Source organism: Colobus angolensis, unplaced genomic scaffold (genome assembly GCF_000951035.1).
Source record: "Colobus angolensis palliatus isolate OR3802 unplaced genomic scaffold, Cang.pa_1.0 Scaffold146, whole genome shotgun sequence".
Taxonomy (NCBI): domain Eukaryota; kingdom Metazoa; phylum Chordata; class Mammalia; order Primates; family Cercopithecidae; genus Colobus; species Colobus angolensis.
Window position 1 is genome coordinate 8,460,199 of NW_012114555.1, and position 21,222 is coordinate 8,481,420.

Sequence of the window (21,222 nt, forward strand, 5' to 3'; positions counted from 1 at the left end):
TTTTTGTATTTTTAGTAGAGATGAGATTTCACCACCTTGGCCAGGCTGGTCTCGAACTCCTGACCTCGTGATCCGCCTGCCTCGGCCTCCCAAAGTGCCAGGGTTATAGGTGTGAGCCACTGTGCCTGGCCTTGGCTGGACTATTAATTGCTTTCTACCTACCAAGAAATCTGGGCAATGGGATGTCTCATCTAGGTTTATTTAGTCCTCAAAGCCTGCTTATCAAAAAGGTGGAAGCCTGCTTATCAAAAAGGTGGATCATTTTGTCCCCAGATTAAGATTTCTGAAATTTTCCAACTGAAATCACTGTTAAGAATATTAATTTGTTAAAAATATTAATTTGTTTTACACTAAATGGATGTTGAGTATCTCTATTTAATTTTCCCCAAAGTTAGCTTTTTAAATTCAAGTTGGGCATGTCTACAACAAAATAATTTTAGATAGCAGTACATGGTGTTGCTGGCACACATCACTCTTGCTACTGTTGCTACCTTCTGCTAATGTAACTAGATTAGCTGCTTCTCTCTTTGATATAGATAAAAATCTGAGCCCATTCTGGGTATCAGAGATGTAGGAACGAGGTGGTGAGGGTACTGGAGCTGATACTGCAGCCCATTTTTATTCCTATTGTAACTTGTAACAAACTTTTTTTTTTAGAAGAAATAATTATTAATATTGATAATAATGAAGGAGAAATTTAGGATGGCAATCTGGATAACTGGACCAGAATTCTAGTGTTGAATGTAATCAGTCAAACTCAAGAAAGATTTGCATAAATGTACTAATTTTATTCTCTTTGAATTAACTCAGCAAGGGAAGATATCAAAATAAGCAACCTAATAGATAAAAAATACGATTTGATTTCTTAAAAGTACGCGACTTGAGGGCATAGGACACCTTTATATTTATATTTTTGTATCTCTCCATTCCCATTGCATTCACTAGTAAATTGTCTGGCACAAACTAGGTGCTGGATAAAAAAACAGGAAAGATAGCACTTCTTTGATTGCTTCTGGCAGGCAAATGCTTTTTAAAGGTTAATGGAGACCCAGATCACATAAAGAACAATGTAAGGAAGCAAAGAGAGAATTAAGAAACTGGTAGCAGATTTGTGTTCTGAGATGCTAGCCCGAGGTGTGCCCTTGCAGGCTAGATGAGATGGGTAATCTGTTCACTTCCAGATATCCCTACTGTATTTTTATGCCTAACAGTTACCATTCCAATAAAGGATGGAGACTCTGAGCTCCATTATCAAGAAATTGCACTTGTCAGCACTTAAGTGGCATGTTTGAGGAAGGTTAAGATGAATGGACCTGAATGTTTATCATTACCAAATTTTGTAAATTCGATCCAATTCTGATTTTAAAAACTATACATTTCCCATTTGTTCTTTATAGAAACAGAAACATTCTCTCTCCTCCTACAGACCATGTAGTATGGCAGAGAGATTGATGATCTATAGCACAGGATGGATATAGCTGATGAGACTATGGGAGTCATCTCAGGGCAGCTTCATTAAGCTGGACCTGAAAGAAAAGTATATATGTTTTCTCCTCTTTTGCTAAACCAGGCCAGCCCTATTTGTTACATTCTCAAGGTTATAATCCCAGGCACCACAGCACAATAACACAGGCAGATGCCCAGTAAGACGCATTAGCCATTAACAGATGTGCTCATTGTGTGCAATAGGTGTAAAATGGGACACATACATCATTGGAGCACTGCCATAGAGAAACCTCGTGAGATAAAAGTTTATCAGAATTCAGAATAGGAAGGTTCAAGAAAATATGCTATAAACGTAGGTATTTAGACGTTTCAAAGAAGGGAAATCAGTTTTCGGTTCCTATTTTCGTTTTCTAAGTGGTATGAAATGAGTTGCTTGAGTCTGTCAGAGAGCTTGGTCAGTGTTCATATTCAGAAGGAGTGTTTTTCTTTACCTACAAACTAGTAAAGTAGCTATATTATATTATTAATGTTCTTGGGATATGAGAAGTGATGGTTGTGTACTGAGAAATATTTGACCTGATCTGACTTTGCAGTAAAGAAAGCCAAAGAGTTTGCTCAGTAGATAAGGGTAACGTTTTATGGATTTCTGTATCACTTTCAATATTTAGCATGGTGTCCTGCATAACATGTTTTCTCAATAAGCATCTGGCATATTTTTAAATGGAAAAAAAAAAAAAAACCTTACCTCTTCAAAGAAACAAACACAAAATGAAGTATTTTTCAGCACTTCCTTATTGGAACACTGAGGCTAAACAATATAGCCAATTCCAGCAACTACTGAAACTTCAGAAAATATTTAACTCAGTTTTCAAAATAAATCAATTCAAATGAGATTGAATAAGACTTGGTTAGACTAATTGTTGTTCTGGGCTCAATGGGCACTGCCTATTAACTAAAGAGCAAACAAGATCTTTAAAACTTTTTTTGAGATGAAAGTGCATTTAAGAAAGTTTTGAAACATTGGAGGATGAATACAAACCACATAATATCACTAGACTGCCAAAGTATTCTCTCTAGCAAAAACAGACGGCAACTTACGTTTCCCTTATTTGGGGCTCACAAGTATGTCAGTATCTATAACGACCTTGATATAAAGACCTTACACATCGTGAAGCAGAATTAAAAACAGAAGTCACTGTTACAAAGAGATCACGAAAATCTAAAAATATACACAAAATTTACAAATCCAACTCAGCCAAATCCAAGAGCTCTTCAGCATTGTGTATTTCCTTATGTTTCAAAGTAGTGTATGGGGGCAAAGAGGACCAAAGACCTATCCCTAAATAAAATCTTTCTATATGAAGTGAGCGTACAAAGTAAAATTAAAAACAATAATAACAAAGACAGACAATTCTAAACAATATGGGGAGAGAAATTTCCATTCTATACATAATGTACCTTATGTAATTTTCTTTATAAAAAATTAGAATAAAGAATTCCCATAAGAATTCTTCTGCCATGGGGAATGGCATCAAAAATATCTGAACCATGTCACAGTAGTGATGATGGTTGGAATTAAATGATGCAAAATTTAAACCTGTCTTACAGGACAGCCTTCAATATTTCTGGAGTATAGACATTTACCCATTCAAAGTGTTTTCTGACACATGGTTACATGTTATTCTCAAATGTCTATGTGAATGATATGATAGATATCATTGTTCCTGTTTCACAGAAGAAAAATAAAAGACTGGGAGGTATCCCAGAGTTTATAAATATTCGTGCCGGGATGGGAAACCTGAACTTTTTCCCTTACCTACACAAACTAACCACCTGCCTTATGGGGTAAAAGGTAGCCTAGTTCTTGGGGAGAATTTATTCATTAATTGTACAGGCATTCATTCGGTGCTTTTTTCATGTCTAGATAAAATAGACGGCTTGGCTGCACTTGAATTTTGTGGGTACAGCTTTCCTTACATAAGGACAATTGTGCATAGTGAGCTGAAGAGCCAGCAGGAGAGCAGAAGGAAAGCTTGTTTGGCATAAACCATGAATGACAAATAAGCTATTGTGAGACAGAAAAGAAGCCGTGCCTGAAGAAGGCAGCAAGGCAGGAGGGACAGGCTCCAGCAGAGGCCCCCACCTCAAAGTGCATGCTTTGGGGCCAATGAGACATGGGTTTGCATCTGGGCCTCTACTTACAAGGCGCGTATCCTTGAATAAGTGGTTTATCATTGTTTCATAGAAGTTTTTGCCCACCTTTGTGTTGTTCACATAAACTACAGAGTTCTTTTAAATTAACAATGCATTGACTAATGACGTACATTCTTTTTAAGAAAATTCCCCCAGGTGCTAGAAAAAATGGAAATTCTATTTCCAATTAAGTTTTGAATTAAAAATATAGAGAATGATTTGACGGCTTTTAAAAGCAAATTCAGTCAGCAGCAAATTCTTGGAAAATAAAAGGGAGCTTTTATAAACATAAGCATGAAATTTAGTCAACACATGAAACCACATGGTGATTTAAAACACTTGTACTGCCAAGATTGTTTCTAAGAGTATACACAACAATTTAAGGACATATTCCTGTGGTGGAATAATTGCTATTATGTTTCTGAGATAGACTCAGCCGTTAGACATCCCTGACCCAGGCCATCAATTGCTTAGTACTTGTAAAGAGAAAAGATGCCATTTGACCCAGGAAGGTATTAGATGCGTTAATCCCCAGAGAACAGCACATGTTATATTGTTACATTCTAAAATATGAAACCATTTTCTTTTCAAGTTTTTCAACTTAACTCTGCACACTGTAAGACTAAGTCAGCAAACACAGTAAATCATCCAAGCAATGCAACAGAGGAAATGAAACCCATAGCAAGAGAAGACAGAAAGACCTGCTATACGATAAACTCTTTCTTTCTTTTTTTTTGTTGAGAGCAAGTCTCACTCCATTGCCCCAGGCTGGAGTGCAGTCGCATAATCTCGGCTCTCTGCAACCCCTGCCTCCTAGGTTCAAGTGATTCTCCTGCCTCAGCCTCCTAAGTGGCTGGGACTACAAGTGTGTGCCATAATGTCCTGCTCATTTTTATATTTTTAGTAGAGATGGGGTTTCACCGTGTTGCCCAGGCTGGTCTCAAACTCCTGGACTCAAAGGATCCACCTGCCTTGGCCTCCCAAAATGCTGGGATTACAGGGGTGAGCCACCATGCCCAGTCTATAATAACTTCTTTATTATCCTCATAATCCAACTCCAAATGCTTCAGATACAACTGGAACTATCAAGACAAGCACACATTGTGTTCCTTTTAGGACGTTGTGCCTGCATTTCGTACTTGAAGACTTTTGGTAAGCTGAATAATTAACAATCTAATGTAATTAGTTAAAACTCTGAGTCTTTAAGATAAAATGTCATAAATATTCCATGATGATTTCCCAGACACGGCTATCACTCTAATAATTCTACGACTTCTACGACTTACTTTTATGGGCCCTGATGTATTTGGGGAGCTGGGTGGATCATATTGATGTCAATGATTAAATATGGCTTTTTTATGCTTAAACATACTGCCTAGTAGTCTTGGCATCCTGTAAGTCAACTTCTTAGGCTTTATAATATTTATTTCCTAAAGTGTTTCAATAAATGTATACACCTTCAAATATTTTTCATGTTTCATGTTACTAAAGATTTCTGCTTAAAGTTATGGGAACAGTCTTTCTTACTTAAACATTTTTCTATCTGCAGCCTTATCTACGGTACTAAATAACCTATGTGTTTCATTCTAAAAGTAATACATGTTTGTGACATATTTTAAAAGTGGAAGCATACAGACAAGTAGAAAATTTTAAAAATTTATAATTAGTCCCTTATTCTAGCCACCCCTTCTTCCCACTCGAAAAGTTTCTATTCGTTGTCTTCTAACAATAGATAAATTGCATATCAGAGGCCCATTTTATAGTGTTTGGCATAGTGAGGCATAGATTAAAGATCTGAATGACGGATTTGACATATTGTTTTCAGATTTTATATTTTGTCAACATTCCTTTTTACCATGTACACACAGCGAAATCTACGTAACTTTACAAGAAAGAGGGAGACTAAAATGAAAATCGTAATAGACTTAAAAGGCAACTAACCTTTTTCCACCTCATTCAGATTAGCAGCTGGCAGCGACAAAGACAGAAGAGACAAAAGACTTTTTACATTGCAATACAACAGCAGAGCACAGGAAGCCAGTGTGCAGCGTTCACAACAGAGAAGCAGGGGTGGGCGAGCGAGCTGAAGCAAGGCTTGGATTTCTTACCTACAGCCGGGCCACACGCACAAACATGGAGAAAATGAGGCAAAAGGTAAATGCCATCACAGGGAGCTAGAGGTCTGCGTCTAAACCAGGTGACGGAACAACCAGCAGCTTTACTGTTTAAGATGGACACCGAATGGCTTGTGCATGGGCGTCAGAGATTCGGAAAACAAAGAGAAAATGGGTACACAATGGAAAATTTAAAGTGGTCTGAATATTTTCCACAAAATGCGTTCTAAGGCTTTACATGCCCAATTTGCATGGAGATGTTCATTTTATGGAATTTAAGTAATCTCATTCAGTGAAAGGAGGGCTTAAAATGTGATCAACTCTGTCATACTTGTGTGTGGTCCTGTAAGAATAAGAATTAATTAAGACACACAGTCTTGATATAGCAGATGCAGGGTTCTGACTGTTGGGAAATACACAAAGGCACATTTTTGAATTAAACACCTACGTTAACACTAGAGCCTAAAAAAAGGGTCCATTTTTCTAAAAAAACAGGGGTGCCATATTTATAGTTTTTATTTTTATAGGTGTTAGGTTTATGTAATTTCAGGAATTCCTTGGACATTTAGCTCCAAGAAATGTCTTGTCTTTAGAAAGAAGATGATCATGATTTTTAGAAAGTAACCAAACAAAAAATCAAAACCAACAAAATCTCTCAAGCTACAATTAAAACCTTAGATTTAATTTTAAAATTGTTTGTTTTACAATTCCAAAGTCCTACTTTCTTAATAGTATAGGGATGTTAATTTAGATTCATAGTGAATTCAACTTTTCAAAGGTTAATCTTACCTAAAATACGCTAGTAATCGGCAGTCATGCATTACACAACTGGAAGCACAGAGGATGAACTGGAGTATATGGAGAATGGTTTTGGTGACTAGGGTGGTGAAGTTACAGCAAGATTTGGATAACAGAAAAACAGCATTTGTCCTTACAGTTTATGCTGCCAATCCCTGGAGCAGGAAAGAGCAGAGAATTTTCTCCTCTAACAAATCAGTAACTACTTACTGTGATATTTTGGTCACACAGGGCTTAAATAAAGTTTAATAAATTCCCCATAGGTGGCTCATTTTATTTTAAATATCTCTAGTCATGTTTTGTAGTCTGTTCATCACAACTTCTCTGTCAGATTGCTCACAGATCTCTGAATTTGTTTCCATTGACATTATGTCCGTTCTGACTCTTGATATAGGTGTCAAATACAAAAACTGTCACCATAATAATTTACAAGCTTTTTTTTCTGTATAGCATTATTTGTTCCCATGAAACAGAGTTCACTTCTCATTGTATGCCTTTGGGATATAGAGTACAAAATTTTCAAAGGAAAAATGAACTTGTTACTAGTTCCCTGAGCATAGCAGTGCTTCTGCTTCCAGATCTCATGCTCATTAATCAGATTCCAAACTCAAATTTAAAACCATATAATCACATTATAAGAAAATTCCTCCTTAACTGCAGACTTGGATGAAGCAGGATAGAAAACTCTAGAGCTTCATTCCTACTTCCCATAATTAAAGGTCACTTATGTGTCAATGATTTCAAAATCTGCAGATGGTTGTTTGAAATTTTGTAAATGAGCTCATTTCACGTGTGCACAAAAATACTGCAATTAATAGATGAGTTATACATTTGCCCCATTTAGATATCTTCTCTCACGCCAAATTGTCAAACTCTTCATGGCCCACAAGACCCACTCTGAAGATAAAATGGTCGTATCTTCATGTTTTGTATGCCATGTACTTTCTGTTTAGTATTTTTGTTGATCCTTTGCCCACATTAAGGCAAACTGACATTTGCAATAGTTATAAGTAAAAAGACTAAAACAGTCCCAGTTCTTGTGGAGAGCCAAATGGCTCTTGACAGATACTCATGGCAAGTTCCCAGATGACAGCTTTTATAGATGTCACATTTTGGCTGAAGAATGGTTTGGCTAAGCTTTAGGTATTTATGATATGTTTCAAAGAAAGAGATCTGACATAGTTGGGGAAGTGAGGCTTCATAACACTTCTCCGTGGAAACTGCTCTGAACTGACCCTTAGAATGGAAGAAAACATGTGTTCAAGAGGAGCAGGTGTAGAGAGGGAGCTGGGGAAATGAAGGGTGAGCAGCTAAGACAAAGACTCAAAAGAAATGGGTAAGAATAAGGAATAGCAAATCAAAAGCCAAAGCAGGAGGACTCCTCCAAACCAACTCAAAAGAGTCCTCAACCACCTTCTAGAAATTTTATTGCCAAAAAGACATGTAAGAACCTGATTGCAGTTGTGCTCCACAGCCTAGGAAATATATATATATATATATATATCCCTGGTTCTGTGCTTAGGAAGGTATTGGTTAGGCAAAGTTTGCTTGAAATGCTTGGGTCCAATTTGTCTGGTGGAGGGAGAGTGGGTTGGTTTAAGGAGGCCTCCAAAATTAACTGGGTTCTTAAGCCCTTTCTATAATGATCAGGAAAATGATGGAAAAAGAGAATTATTCTATCCTAAGAAGGTACCAGGTAGCAGATTTTAGTGCAAACATTGGGCTTCTTGGACAAGTCTAAATCAGCCCATCCAATGAAGTTAAATTCTCAGGGTAGCTCAAAGGGCTCCAGAATTTGTGGTCACAGGCTAATGTCAAGTTTCTGAGGTGTGATAATACTGGTAATATTAGTGTGAAAGTCAAAGCTATGTAACACCTACATTCTTTCTAGATACTCTAGAAAGGTGCATGTAAAATATCAAATAATGCTAAAATTCTACCCACTAAGCAGACTAAGGTCTGTAGATATGTCCTATAAGACTTGGTAATACAGCATGTTCAAATTTCTGCTGGAAACTTAGTATGCTATTACTGGTTTACATGATATTGGGTGCTTTATTGGTGCCAAAAAAATAAAAATTAAAAATAAGACCCTAGAAAAGGCAGCCTTCAGAGTCACTCAAACAGATTTGGGTTGCCAAAAGAGAGCCTCATTATTCTACCTAGTATTTTCCCATCAAGGAAGGTACCTAGTAAAATTCAGTTTGGGTACTCCATAAAAGCTTCCATTTTAATCATTTTCCAAACAATCCCTGGGAAAATTTAATTATACAGATGTATGCTCATCTTTCATGTTGTGAGATGTTAACTCCAGTCACCTGCATTGTAATTTCATCCTTTGATTTTCTCACTAGGTATTAAATTATATGAAAATAGATATAATTAACGAAATGCACCCAGAAAATGAAAATAGCAACTTTGAGTAGAGTGACCAAAATTACTTCTCCATTTTTTTTCTTACAAATAAAATGTACAACATTCTTGTTTTTCCTTTGTCAATGTTAAGTGATTTATTAAAGGAAAAGGGGCATATCTATGAAGTTTCTAATTCAGAGCCACAAAAAAAAAAAAAATCAATTCTGACAAAACAGACAAGTCATAAGCTTGATGTTGACTTTAGAGCAAATTGGTTTGAATAGGGAAGAAGTTTAGCAATTAATAGTCTAATGAGATGTGTCATCCACATAAACAAAAGTGTTAGAAAAAAGGCGATAGTCTCATAAGACTATCCAAAGTGCTCAGTATCTTCCTGACTTTTAATTTGAGGGACATGGGTTACTAGAGCTAAACACTCACTAGCAAAGACGTAAGTATGAAGATGAATGATCTCAAATGCTCAATTATGTTTTGGCTATTAAATAAATGTCCTCTTTTCACACAGGTACTGGGGGTTGGTTTGCACAGGGAAAATGGTTTGCACAAAAATGCCATTTAATTGTGGGACTAAAAGCTTTAGGACAATAGCTTCTTTTATTACTGGATAGCATGGTTTTATAACAGATGCATGTGTCTGAACAGAGATTCCTGGGTCTTTTATTTGGTTAGCTGAAACTATCTTTAAGTCCTTACGTTATTTACATTACATCTGATTTTCAAGACACCTACCATTTATCAAATAATAAAATGATTTACTAAACATATATAACATAGTTCCAACGATGCTTTCAGATATACTGATCGAAGGCAAAATATTTCCTGTTCTTTGTACCTGTATACTCAGGTGGGCAAAGGCATGTGTAGTTATTAATGCCATCGACACATGTAGAATTATTTTCACAGTCATTATCTTCACAATCATCAACGTTGACTTCACAGTTTTCTCCTTCAAATCCATCAGCACAAATACACCTGAATGCCAGAGGAAGAAAAAGCAAAAAAACATCTTTTTGCCGCATTTTGAAGTCATGTGTTCTAAATGCTGAAAAAAGCATAATTACACTAATCAACCATAGAGCTTTTAACTACCAGAAATTGATTTTTTAAAATGCTTTTAAATGACATGTTGTAAACATCAATTTAAGGTAATATCCACCCAAGCAGAAACCATTCAAAAAATAAAATTTATGCTGGTTGCAAGAAGGCAAACGGTTCCATGGTCATAAAAGTCAATAAACTCACTGTATTTGCAGGTCTGAAACACAAGCAGCTTTATTCCACAGCCCTAGATATCTGAATCTTGAGTTGTGCTCTAATAAAATAATTCAGATTTCTTTGCTCATAAATGAAGAGGAACTAGTTCTGATTTTTAAAATTACAACATCCACTAACATACATACAATGTCCTTGATGTTTTGAAACAAAAATGAATCCGAAAATAAAATTTTTATCTTCCTTGCAATTACAAAATGTGAATGTTCTCTTTGTCTTAATAAATGCAATCCTTCCTCTGGCATAAAACAATCTTGAGTATGTATTGAATAATTTTTGAATAAGAGACAACTTCATAACAGAATGCAGAAGTCTATTTCTTCTAAAAAGTGAAATTCTACCAAGTTTTAGTAGTATATTGGCATTCTTATGTGATATTATTAGTGTCATTTAATAAAGAGCTCCAGTTCATAATTCAAGAAGTACATCTGAAATAATTGTACCATATGATTTAAAAACTCCAGATTAAAATCATTCACAGCAAGTCTCTCTACTTATCTTGTGTCTCAGAAATCATTAATTTTCTGTTTCAGTGGGACCTATATCTTATCATTACACACTCTGTTAAAGCAATAAGCAAAACAACAGATGAATATATGACTAGCAGTAGCGGACTAGTTGGCTATTAATTAGTATAATGGAGCCAACATTAATACTTTGTCTTGCCCTAATCTGACCTGATTAACCATAATGTGCATGTGTGTATGTTTGTAAATTAGTTTTGGTTTTGTAGCATCCTGAGCTGATAATACTGTAGTGTCTCCATTTAGTTTTTATATTGCAACATCTTCAAGAGGGACCCATACATAGTACCCTTTCTCCGGCATTCTTTGAAAAATACTGCTCTTTGATTTGAAAAGGACAATGCATGTTGGCTTAGTGATCCTTGCTCCAATACTTCAGACACAGATGATCACAGACTAATGACCTACCAGAATCCATCTTCTTCTCCTTCTTTTAAGTGGCAAGTTCCTCCATGTTTACATGGGTTACTGATGCAGGCATGAATTGGGACATCACAGTCCTGCCCCTGGAGAAGAAGGGGCAAGTAAAGTCAGCTAAAGCAGTTCTCGGCACATAGAGAAAGCACAGTAGAATAATAAAGGCACACCAAGAAAAGGTATGTTCTCAAACTGTGACTCTTAAAGTGCTTTTACTTACCTTGAAACCATATGGACAGGTGCATCGGTAAAAGTCAACTGGATCACTATTACATGTGCCATCATTTTTACACGGATTTGATAGGCAGGGGTTACATTTAGCTAGAATATTGACATCCACAGGACCTGAAAATTAATTGAAATATATGAGCAACTGATGCTCTTCCAGTTTACTTATAATTACTTGTATGCCTTAACGTAATGGTAAATTTTGTATAAAATTATTATTGGTCACATATCTATATGTGTCTCTCATCCATGACAAGCCAGAAATCAGCATCATCCTATGACGTTCAATAATGCAACAGGAGGCCTTCTCAACTGGATGTGCTGTGAGCCTCTCTGAGGTCAGTGTGGGACTCTGAGTTGGTATCTGATGTTAATGGTGCCAGTGTCGCAGAGTCCCCTCATGGGCTGACTAGTTTATGTGGATGTGTTTCTTGGCCATTGTCCGTACTTTAACCTCCTCCTGCTTCATAGAAATGCCCATTGTCAGTCCCAGAGAAGACTACGTGTGTGGGTGTGGCGTGGGGTGAGCAAATTTTATAAATAAGTAGAAATTCATCACTTTAATTAAAAACACAACACAATGCATCTGCCCAGGTAACATTGACACAGTAGTATGACTTTTGTATAGGAGATATAAAATAGTGCCACTTTATGCATATAGAAATAAACCAAAAGTATAAGCTCCATTATAATCTCCCTCATTTTCTTTTGATTCGGTTTATTTGTTGGTTCATTTGCACAGTACGTGATGGGTGATGTTTCTGTATCTTCCTCTCCAAAAAGAAAATATCTTTGAAATGATCTTTACTTGCAATCTCATGTTTCGGAAGATATCTCTAAAAAACTTCAAGAGCCGTGCAAGGTCTCGATTAAATGCATATTTAGCCACAGCCATTTTCCTTTGTTCACACATACTTACTGGACAAATGAGTGACAATGTGGAAATTGCACCGTCCTCAATAAAAGTATCTTCCACCTATGCTACTTTGTGCATTGTGTGTGAGAGCTCACCACAGTGCCTTTTGGCAGATGTGTCTGACAAGGACACTGATATCTTTATATGTAAAACACATACATTTCTTACTGTAAACATTAATTATATTTCACTCTGTAGTATAATCTCTCTGTAGTTTTTTATCTTCACTGGAACAAGCAGCAATAATTCTAATTGCACGTTTTATCACATGCAATTTCTAGCAAAGTTATCTGGGTAATTGCATAGCAGCTCTGCACCCCCACCATTACTGCTCTAACCTTCTAAGGTACCTTCGCCAAAAAGCTATATAACTTCTACTCACATAAACTACCTGCATCAAATTATTCTACAGATTAGAACCCACGTTTGAGTTGTTGATCTACTGAAAGAAACTCAGGTATATAAGACAACATGAATAAATATGGTGGCCACAGAGATTCATTGTGTCTCTTCATATTCTTTACTCTGGGAAATACTAGTACATATTCAAGTAACGGTATTGAATTAAAATTCATGAAAATGATAGTGCCCTGTAGTGTTTAGTTTTTCTATCAATTAAAAAACGCCTGAAATGTATTGAAATTCTGGTTTTATTTTACCATTAGGAGAAAGTTGACTGCTCCTAGGATGACCGTATTAAAGGAAAGAGGCAGTGCTTACTTCTTCTAGTGACCCCTCAGTCACTAGGAGAGACTGTGCCAGTGCTAATGTCCCCTACATTTTGTCTTGGTAACTAGAATAACTAAAGGAGTCTCTATATCAATTTACAGCTGGGAAACTGCTGGCATTAATTCTGAAGTAAAGTGAGCTCCACAGAAATTTAATTTCTCTCCACCCTGCCCAATTTATTTATCAATTAAAGGCAAAAAACTCAGCTGTTCAGCACACTGCAGAAATGAATGGTGACAGTGAAAGCAGTTTGTTAAATTAGCATAATACCTAACGACAAATGGTTTTGAGCTTGCTAAAGTTATATATGCGTCAGCAAGAGGAAAGAAAATAGCTCATTGCAAGTGGATCCCTTAACCAGTTTACAGGAAAACCTAACTCAGAACAAAGGCGTAGGATGGAAAGGTGAAGAAATGTATGCCAGCAAAACAGCAAGTCAGCAAATGCAACCACTCTAAGCATTTATCTGGCCACATCCCAAGGTCTTGAGAAAAAAATGTCTTTTGGCTTGTTACTGTGCTTTCAACCTTCTAAGGCTATGGCTTAAATAAAAGGAGTTGAGGGTTGGCAGTTTGTAAGTTCATCCTGCGGAATGTGATATGTTCCAAAAATGATGTCTGAGTAATTAGATGAGAAATTAAGAGATTGTCTTAGGGAAGAAAATGGAATACATTTTGAAGAATTTAATCGAGTATACTGGCAGCATCACTGCCTGGCTGAAACAGTCCGTGTCCATTTTACCACATAGTGGAGATTTATTTAATAAATGTCCACTGGACCATATCTGATTAATAATCACTACCTAATTTCTTTGCATTTTATTCAAGCCCAAATTTGGTTTCCCATAGAGATAATTATGCTGAATTATTTTTATATCTGGAATTTGTTATGGGAGATTGTTTCTCCCTCATATATGTTCAGTTTAGCTAAAAAAAAAAAAAAAAAACAAGATAACAAGCATTCTCATACACCTAGGACTCTTTTAACAATTTCTTAAACTTGCTGAACTGATTGTGGCACAGGGTTTGGGAACAGAGCAAAATAATTGAGTTCTAATTTCTTCAGGTTGGTAAAGTTCATGACTATCAACTTTACCAATGGTAAAGTTAGCTATCATTCTATTTACTTCTCGTTTTTCATATCTTTTTAAACCCAGTTATTCAACGATCATTTCTTATTTCTTATTGAGTTTGAGTAAAAGATGTTTGTAAGTCAAACAAATTCCACATAGCAGCATCCTCTGATATCTCTAAGGGTCTAAAAATGATATACTTTCTTTTCCTATTTTATGTAGCTTGTTATTCTCCTTAACCAAAAATCCTTTTCGGAATGTGATTTTTACATCTACCTGGTTTATCTAAATCCGCTTGTTTCTATAGTCTAATCTCTTGAAATGATATTCCTTGCATCTGGCTCTCCTCCCATTCATCTTCCTGTCCATATTTTGCCCTTCTAAGTCCATCTTCTGTCCTCTATTTGCATCCAACTTGTGATTCATTTTCTGTCCACTACACTTTCTCAGAGCTCCTCTCCTGTAATCTTCTTATTCAAGGAGAATGACAACTTTAATCTGTTTATACAGTAAGGAGATGATATCAGAGCTAAAGAGAGATGCCAAATAAAGTCATCATAAAATGGGGGAAGAGTTAAGTACAGCTCTCCATGAGCAAACCAACATTTGGCAGAATTTTGCACACTTGATTAGTCCTAGGTGAAACGAAGATGTCCATAATATGTAGCAATCTTGGGCACAGAATCTGTGTCAAGCAGGGAATCTAGTGAGATCAGGGACAACATTACGGCAAGTACTGACACTCTTTCTTAGACTTCCAGAGAGTTGGAGTAGGTACGAGGAACAAAAAGTGTTTTATTTAAAAGGAGAAACGCAGTCATTTTCTTGTTTGTCCAAATTTCAACAAAGACAAAGGCAAATTAGATCTTGCTGTTTACCTATTTATCACAGGCTTCCTGAGAACCTTCTATATGTGCTACGAGCTGCTCAAATTTGGGGAAATTACAGGGACTATTATGAAACCCATGGGAAATAGAGGTGGGCACCAGGTACAACACTGAGAGTTCATGACTTTATGCTGTTAAGGCATGCAACTGTGATTTGCAAATTAGGTGTGGCCAAGCACCAGAAATAACAGTACAACTTTAAGAAACGGAAGAGGTTCTCTGTGTTCTTTCATGGCTGCCTGGTAAAGAACTGCGATCTTCAAGCTTTTCTCCTTTCTAAAGCTAACTGCTTCCAAGAAACGTTAATATATTGTTAACAAATTAGCCTTCATGAGATGTGTGCCACAGAGGGGAAAGGAAATGTAGCTTCAGGGATAAAGATCTTTACTAATGTCACTGAAATGAAGGAGAACAGTCTAAGCAAACTGGATTGATTTAAGATTTGGTTGTGATTAAGAGAGCACTATAGTATTAGCTACATGGGTGGAGGTGTGGTTAGCTTAATAATTCAAAGGGAAAATGAGAAGAAAGTTTGGTTAACAATCTGTCGATGTCAGTTACTTTAATCTTTAATGGAAGAACTGTCGGATCTCAAATCCATTAAAGCTTGTAGGCAGACTTGCTTACTTGACTCAAATCACTAGTTATGCACCTGACACCACTATTGCTACCCAGTGAATTCTGCATCTCATTTTGATTTATTACCAAAAACTCCAGACAAAAACTTCTCACTGTATTCTGGAATCTGCCTTCATTCTGGCATCCCTTAGAAACATGAGTCAAATAACAAAATCCTCTAGTACTGCCCTTGTATCAAGTCAGAGGTACATCAAAGGCAACTCAGGGAAACATACTGGGGATATTTGACATTGGGTATAATTTAACTAAAAGAAGGTTTTTATGTAAAACCAATGCTTTTACACTCCACTTGCAATTACATTATGGCATTTCTCAAGTATTATTAATAATACCAAATGCATATTTGTTAACAACATTCCATCATTAATTTATCAAATATTTACTGAGCATCTACACTGTGCCAGGCACTAGGCCAGGTTTTAAGAGACCAAAGACAAGTGAAATGCCTGAATTTCTGAAAAAACTTACAGTTTAGCAGGAGAGACATACATGTATCAGTTACAGAGTGGATGTGGGGAATGACAATGTAGGTCTTAGTATATGTGTTTTAAGTTTCTGCAAGCCATCATGGGAGAAGAATCCACGAAGTGAATGGAAATATGAATGTGAAGTTCTTAAGAAAAGCCATGGCTAGAAATTTAAAGGCATGGATTGAAATCTACTGAGAACTTAATAGGGCTAAAGATAGAATGTCACATGTCTACATGAAAAAGTGGGTGGAAAAATAAAAGGAATGAGGAAGCCAAGAGATTTCAGAGGAAGGAGAAGTGGCCACCAGTGTTGAGGATGTAAAGAGAGCAAATAAAGATAACTAAAAAGAAGCCACTGAAATTGGCAAGATAGAAGGCACTGGTGTTCTAGTTTCAGTGGAGGGGTGAGATGATCTCCAAATGATAGAGGTTAAAATCCTGTAAATTTGCATTGCAAAAATAGTTAACTAAAAACACAAAGGCTAAATTACTACACCTTTTGGATTAGCAGGCTTGGCCATTTGCAACAGTTACATGTGACTTTGGGCCACTAAATGAACTTTCTGAGTCAAAATTAAATAGAAAGGGTAATAATTATTTTATAAAATCTTTGCATCAGAGAGAATATGGATGTAAAACATGTAAGAACAGAGCATTAATTGCTAGTTCTCTTTAGCTATTAAAAACAAATGTCTGTTAAGTTTTTCCCAGTGTTTTAAGTTTTAAAAAGTACAATAAAAGAGCCCCCCCTTTTTTAAATGGTACTTTTAGCAGATTACCTGAATGCTCTCTTTAGCCAATAAGCAAATCAAAACCTCCAAAATCTAAGGTAATTTCCAAGATAATCACTATGTACAAGTAATACTAAATCTGAAAATGTAAAAAAGATTTGACCAAGTTCTAAATAATGCTTCAAAACTGATCTGACTTGTGAATTTTTCATTGCTGTAGTTAGGCCTGAATTATTTAATCACCTTCATACTTAATTAAACGACTAAGGGCAATATCAATAATTTTGAGACACAGAACAAAAGCTCTCACTCAAGCCTATCAAAAACTCGTCCAAAATGGAAAATGTTGATCTTGCTAAGAAAAACAATAATATTACAATGTTATTGCTGAGAGTTGTGATATTTTTCACAGGAATTCCAGAATCTAGAGCATCCCTAACATATAAAATTAGAGGAAGAGATCAACCGTGGCATGTTAAATGTTCATTATCGTGGGTTCTGTCAAGGTTTCAGGTTTCTTTGACATTTCAGTTGGCCTTTATAAATGAAGTAATGAGGTACTTCAGCACCATATCCTGGCGTTTCTTTCTTTTGAGCTCATGGCTACCAGATCCCTGCCCATTTGGGCCTCCTCCCCGCTTTGTGTTATATTCGATTTGGTTCACAAGAAGAATGTCCTGTTGGCCTCTTGGACCTGACAGTATCAGTTACAATTCCATAGTCATTTGGTATGGATATATTATTAGCATCTTATACATATTTCTATCACCAGATTTCCATACCGTTTTTTAGAATTACCTATTTGAAAGTATCTATCAGTAGAATATCAGCTCCATGAGAACAGAGGTTTTACTCTGAATTGTTTATTGTTGTATTCTTACCACCCAGACACAGTGCCGTGTACATTGTACGAACTTGAATAATATTTGTTTAATGAATGAAGAAATATATCATTCATCTCCATTAGTCTGTTCACTCTTCAGCACATGTAAGTCACCTCCATGTGATTGTTCACTGTTCAGCACATATAAGTATTTAATAAATGTCTTTCAAATAAAAAAATAATTCAGTTGTTCCATAGCTAAAACTTCCTGAACCAAGGGAAATAAAGGGAATATTAGAAATTAACAATGTTCCACTTTCCACACTGACTTTCTCAATGACTATCTGGAGAGGACAAAAGCTGTTTTATTGCAGACTGCTTAATCACTCTAACTTCATCTTATATTTAAAAGATGAGGACAGGACATTTGGGTTATAAAGACAAGTCATGGCCATCTGCTTCCCACTCAGGAATGCTCTATCTGGGTATTAATTAAATATGATCTGATAATCAGTTTCTTCCTGTTCATTTATTTCTGTTATGCGTCAAAACGATGAGACTTTATATAAAGAAAACACTTTTTTCTTTATTAAAATAATTAATGACTCAAAATAACAGCATGGCATGGCATCCTCTAGTAGAAAAAATCATTTAAATTGTATTTAAATATAGCTATGTAAACATGTATTCAATTAAAAAATTCATCTTCCTGCTATATTTTGAAATTATACATTGACAAACCTTAATATTGAGAGTTTGTACTTATACAATGTTCATGAATAAAATAAAAATACATTAGACTGGCATAACGAGAGGGAAAGTTAAGTTAAAATATGTAAACCTTAATTATAAAACATTTAAAGAAACATTATATTGTTGCTTTAAAACTCATAAAGCATATATGCTTAATAGTATAGTACTCAGTGGATTTCCTTGAATGAATTATTTTAATTAATAGGTTAAAATACTTGGCTTTCTACCAATCCATTTTTGTAAGTAAATATTTCTAGTAAAGCTTTTGAGGGTAGTTCAGAATTTTCATTTTCTAAGTATGTTTCAATAATAGGGTGGCAATCTTATTTACACTGAAAATGTATTTTGAAAATACTTTTATTGAAAACTGTAAAATAAACTTTAGCAGTAAGCTTTGGAATCAGAGTTAAGGTTCAAATTCTGACTCCGATCAGCAGCTGAGTGATTTTTAAAAATGGCTTAGTGACTCTAAAATACAGTATTTTCATATCTCAAATGGGGAAATGATAGTTTTCACTAGAAGAATGGTGGAAAGATTAAAAGAGATAAAAATCTATGTAAAGTACTCAGCATTAGGCAAACTACTCAATAGAACTTAGCTATTATTGTTATTATTATTTGTAATGGTAGTAGTATTGGCAATGATCCAGTCTAAATGGTCATAAACCTTGAACTAGCGGAGTCTTCATTAATAGGACAATGAAACTTCAAAATAGTTTGACAAATGCTGAAACAAATGCTGGCAAAGGTCACTGTAAGTTTCAGTGCCTATCACTCTAAAATTCAGTTACAGAAAAACTGAGTAAACTATAAAGTCTTCTAAAGGCAACTGCGATTATATTGATTAAGCCTTGAATGTCTACACTGCTTGCCAACTGGCTTACACCCATGCTGTTTGCTATTTAAAGTATACCTTGAAATACATGCAATCTATTGATCTTATAGTGTAGTGAATATTACACTGAACTTCCACAGTTGAAATGATAAATTTAGGGTTTACATCATCTGACAATTAACAAGTTTCAGCTCAACTGTTTTTGCTGGCCCTGGAACAGGTCCAGAAGTTTCCTACAGTGCCCACCTGTAGCATTATCCTCACACTTGTCTGCCTGTCCACCTATGGCATTAAATCTTCACAGCCCTCCTTCTTTTACACAAATGATTCCTCTGAGTTCTTGTAGCAACTACACTATCCACTATGGGAGCCACCAGACATGTATGTATATTTCAGTTTAAATGTAAATAAAATAAAATAACGATTATTTTTCTCAATTGCATTAGCCATATTGTAATGCGCTATAATCCTATGTAACCAGTGGCTACCATATTGAATAGCACAGATTTGGAACATTTCTATTAGTATAGAAAGTTGCATTGGGCAGTGCTGAAAAGACCTAATTTTCCCTCAAACACATTTCCATTAATGCTACATTAAGTACATGAGATTCTAGAGTCAATAAATGAAAACAAAAAGCTCAAGTTAGTCAGATAATAAATACTGAGTTACACAAAGATGTATGTACGTATGAATGCATGTACAGGCAGACCTTGGAGATATTGTGGGTTTGGTTCCAGACTACCTCAATAAAGTGAATATTGCAATAAAGACAGTTAAACAAATTTTTTGGTTTGCCAGTGCATATAAAAGTTATTTTTAACTATACTGTTATACATTAAGTGTGTCTTAAAATGCAATACCTTAATTATAAAATATTTTATTGCTAAAAAAATGTGAATGATCATCTGAACCTTCAGTTAGTTGTAATCTTTTTGCTAGCCAAGGTTCTTGCCTTGGAGTTAGTGACTGGTAAGACTGATCAGGGTATGGTTACTGAAGGTTGGGGTGGCTGTAGCAATTATTAAAAACAAGACAACAATGAATTTTGCTGCCTTGATTGACTCCTCCTTTCACCAAAATATTTCTCTGTACTATGTGATGCTGTTTGATAGCCTTTTCTCCACAGTAGAACATTTTTTCAAAATTGAAGTAAATCCTCTCAAACTCTGCCACTGTGTTATCAATTAAGTTTATATAATATTCTAAATCCTTTGTGGTTATTTCAACAATGTTTACAGCTTCTTCACCAGGAGTGGACTTCATCTCAACAAACCACTTTGCTCATCCATAAGAAGCATCTCCTTTTTCGTTGAAGTTTTGTCATGAGATTGCAGCAATTCAGTCATATCTTCGGGCTCCACTTCTAATTCTAATCTCTTGCTATTTCTACCACATCTGTAGTTACCTACTCTATTGAAGTTTTCACTCTTCAAAGTCATCTATGCAGATTGGAATCAACTTCTTCCAAACTCCTGTTAATATTGATGTTTTGCCCTCCTCTCATGAATCACAAATGTTCTTAATGGCATCTAGAATGGTGAATGTTTTCCAGAAGGATTTCAATGTAATATGACCAAATCCATCAGAAGAACCACTATGTACAGCTGCTGTAACCTTATAAAATGTATTTCTGAAATAATAAGACTTGAAAATAAAAACTATTCCTTTATTCATGGGCTGCAGAATGGATATTGCATCAGCAAGCATATAAACATCATTCTCCTTATGTATTTCCATCAGAGCTCTTGGGTGACTAGGTACATTGTGAAGAAGCAGTAGTATGTTGAAAGAAATCATTCTGAGCAATAGGTCTCAAGAATGGGCTTAGGAAACCATGTTGTAAACAGATGTGCTGTCATCCACGCTCTGCTGTTCCATTTGGAGAGCATAAGCAGAGTAGATTTACCATAATTATCAAGGGTTCTAGGATTTTCAGAATGGTAAATGAGCATTGGCTTCAACTTCTTAGCCCCTAACAAGAGAGTTAGCCTGTCCT

General features: G+C 35.7%; 1 protein-coding gene across 4 annotated transcripts in view; it reads right to left on the reverse strand.

The window, feature by feature from the left end:
- Window positions 1-21,222, reverse strand: part of SLIT2 (slit homolog 2 (Drosophila)) — a 367,443-nt gene that overhangs the window by 41,524 nt on the left and 304,697 nt on the right. For all 4 annotated transcript variants that reach the window (XM_011935681.1, XM_011935679.1, XM_011935680.1 and 1 more), the window contains 3 exons: window positions 11,361-11,485; window positions 11,132-11,229; window positions 9,760-9,899 (listed from right to left, as the gene is read on the reverse strand). In XM_011935681.1, coding sequence (XP_011791071.1) covers window positions 9,760-9,899; window positions 11,132-11,229; window positions 11,361-11,485 — 363 coding nt within the window. The remainder of the gene's footprint in view (window positions 1-9,759; window positions 9,900-11,131; window positions 11,230-11,360; window positions 11,486-21,222) is intronic.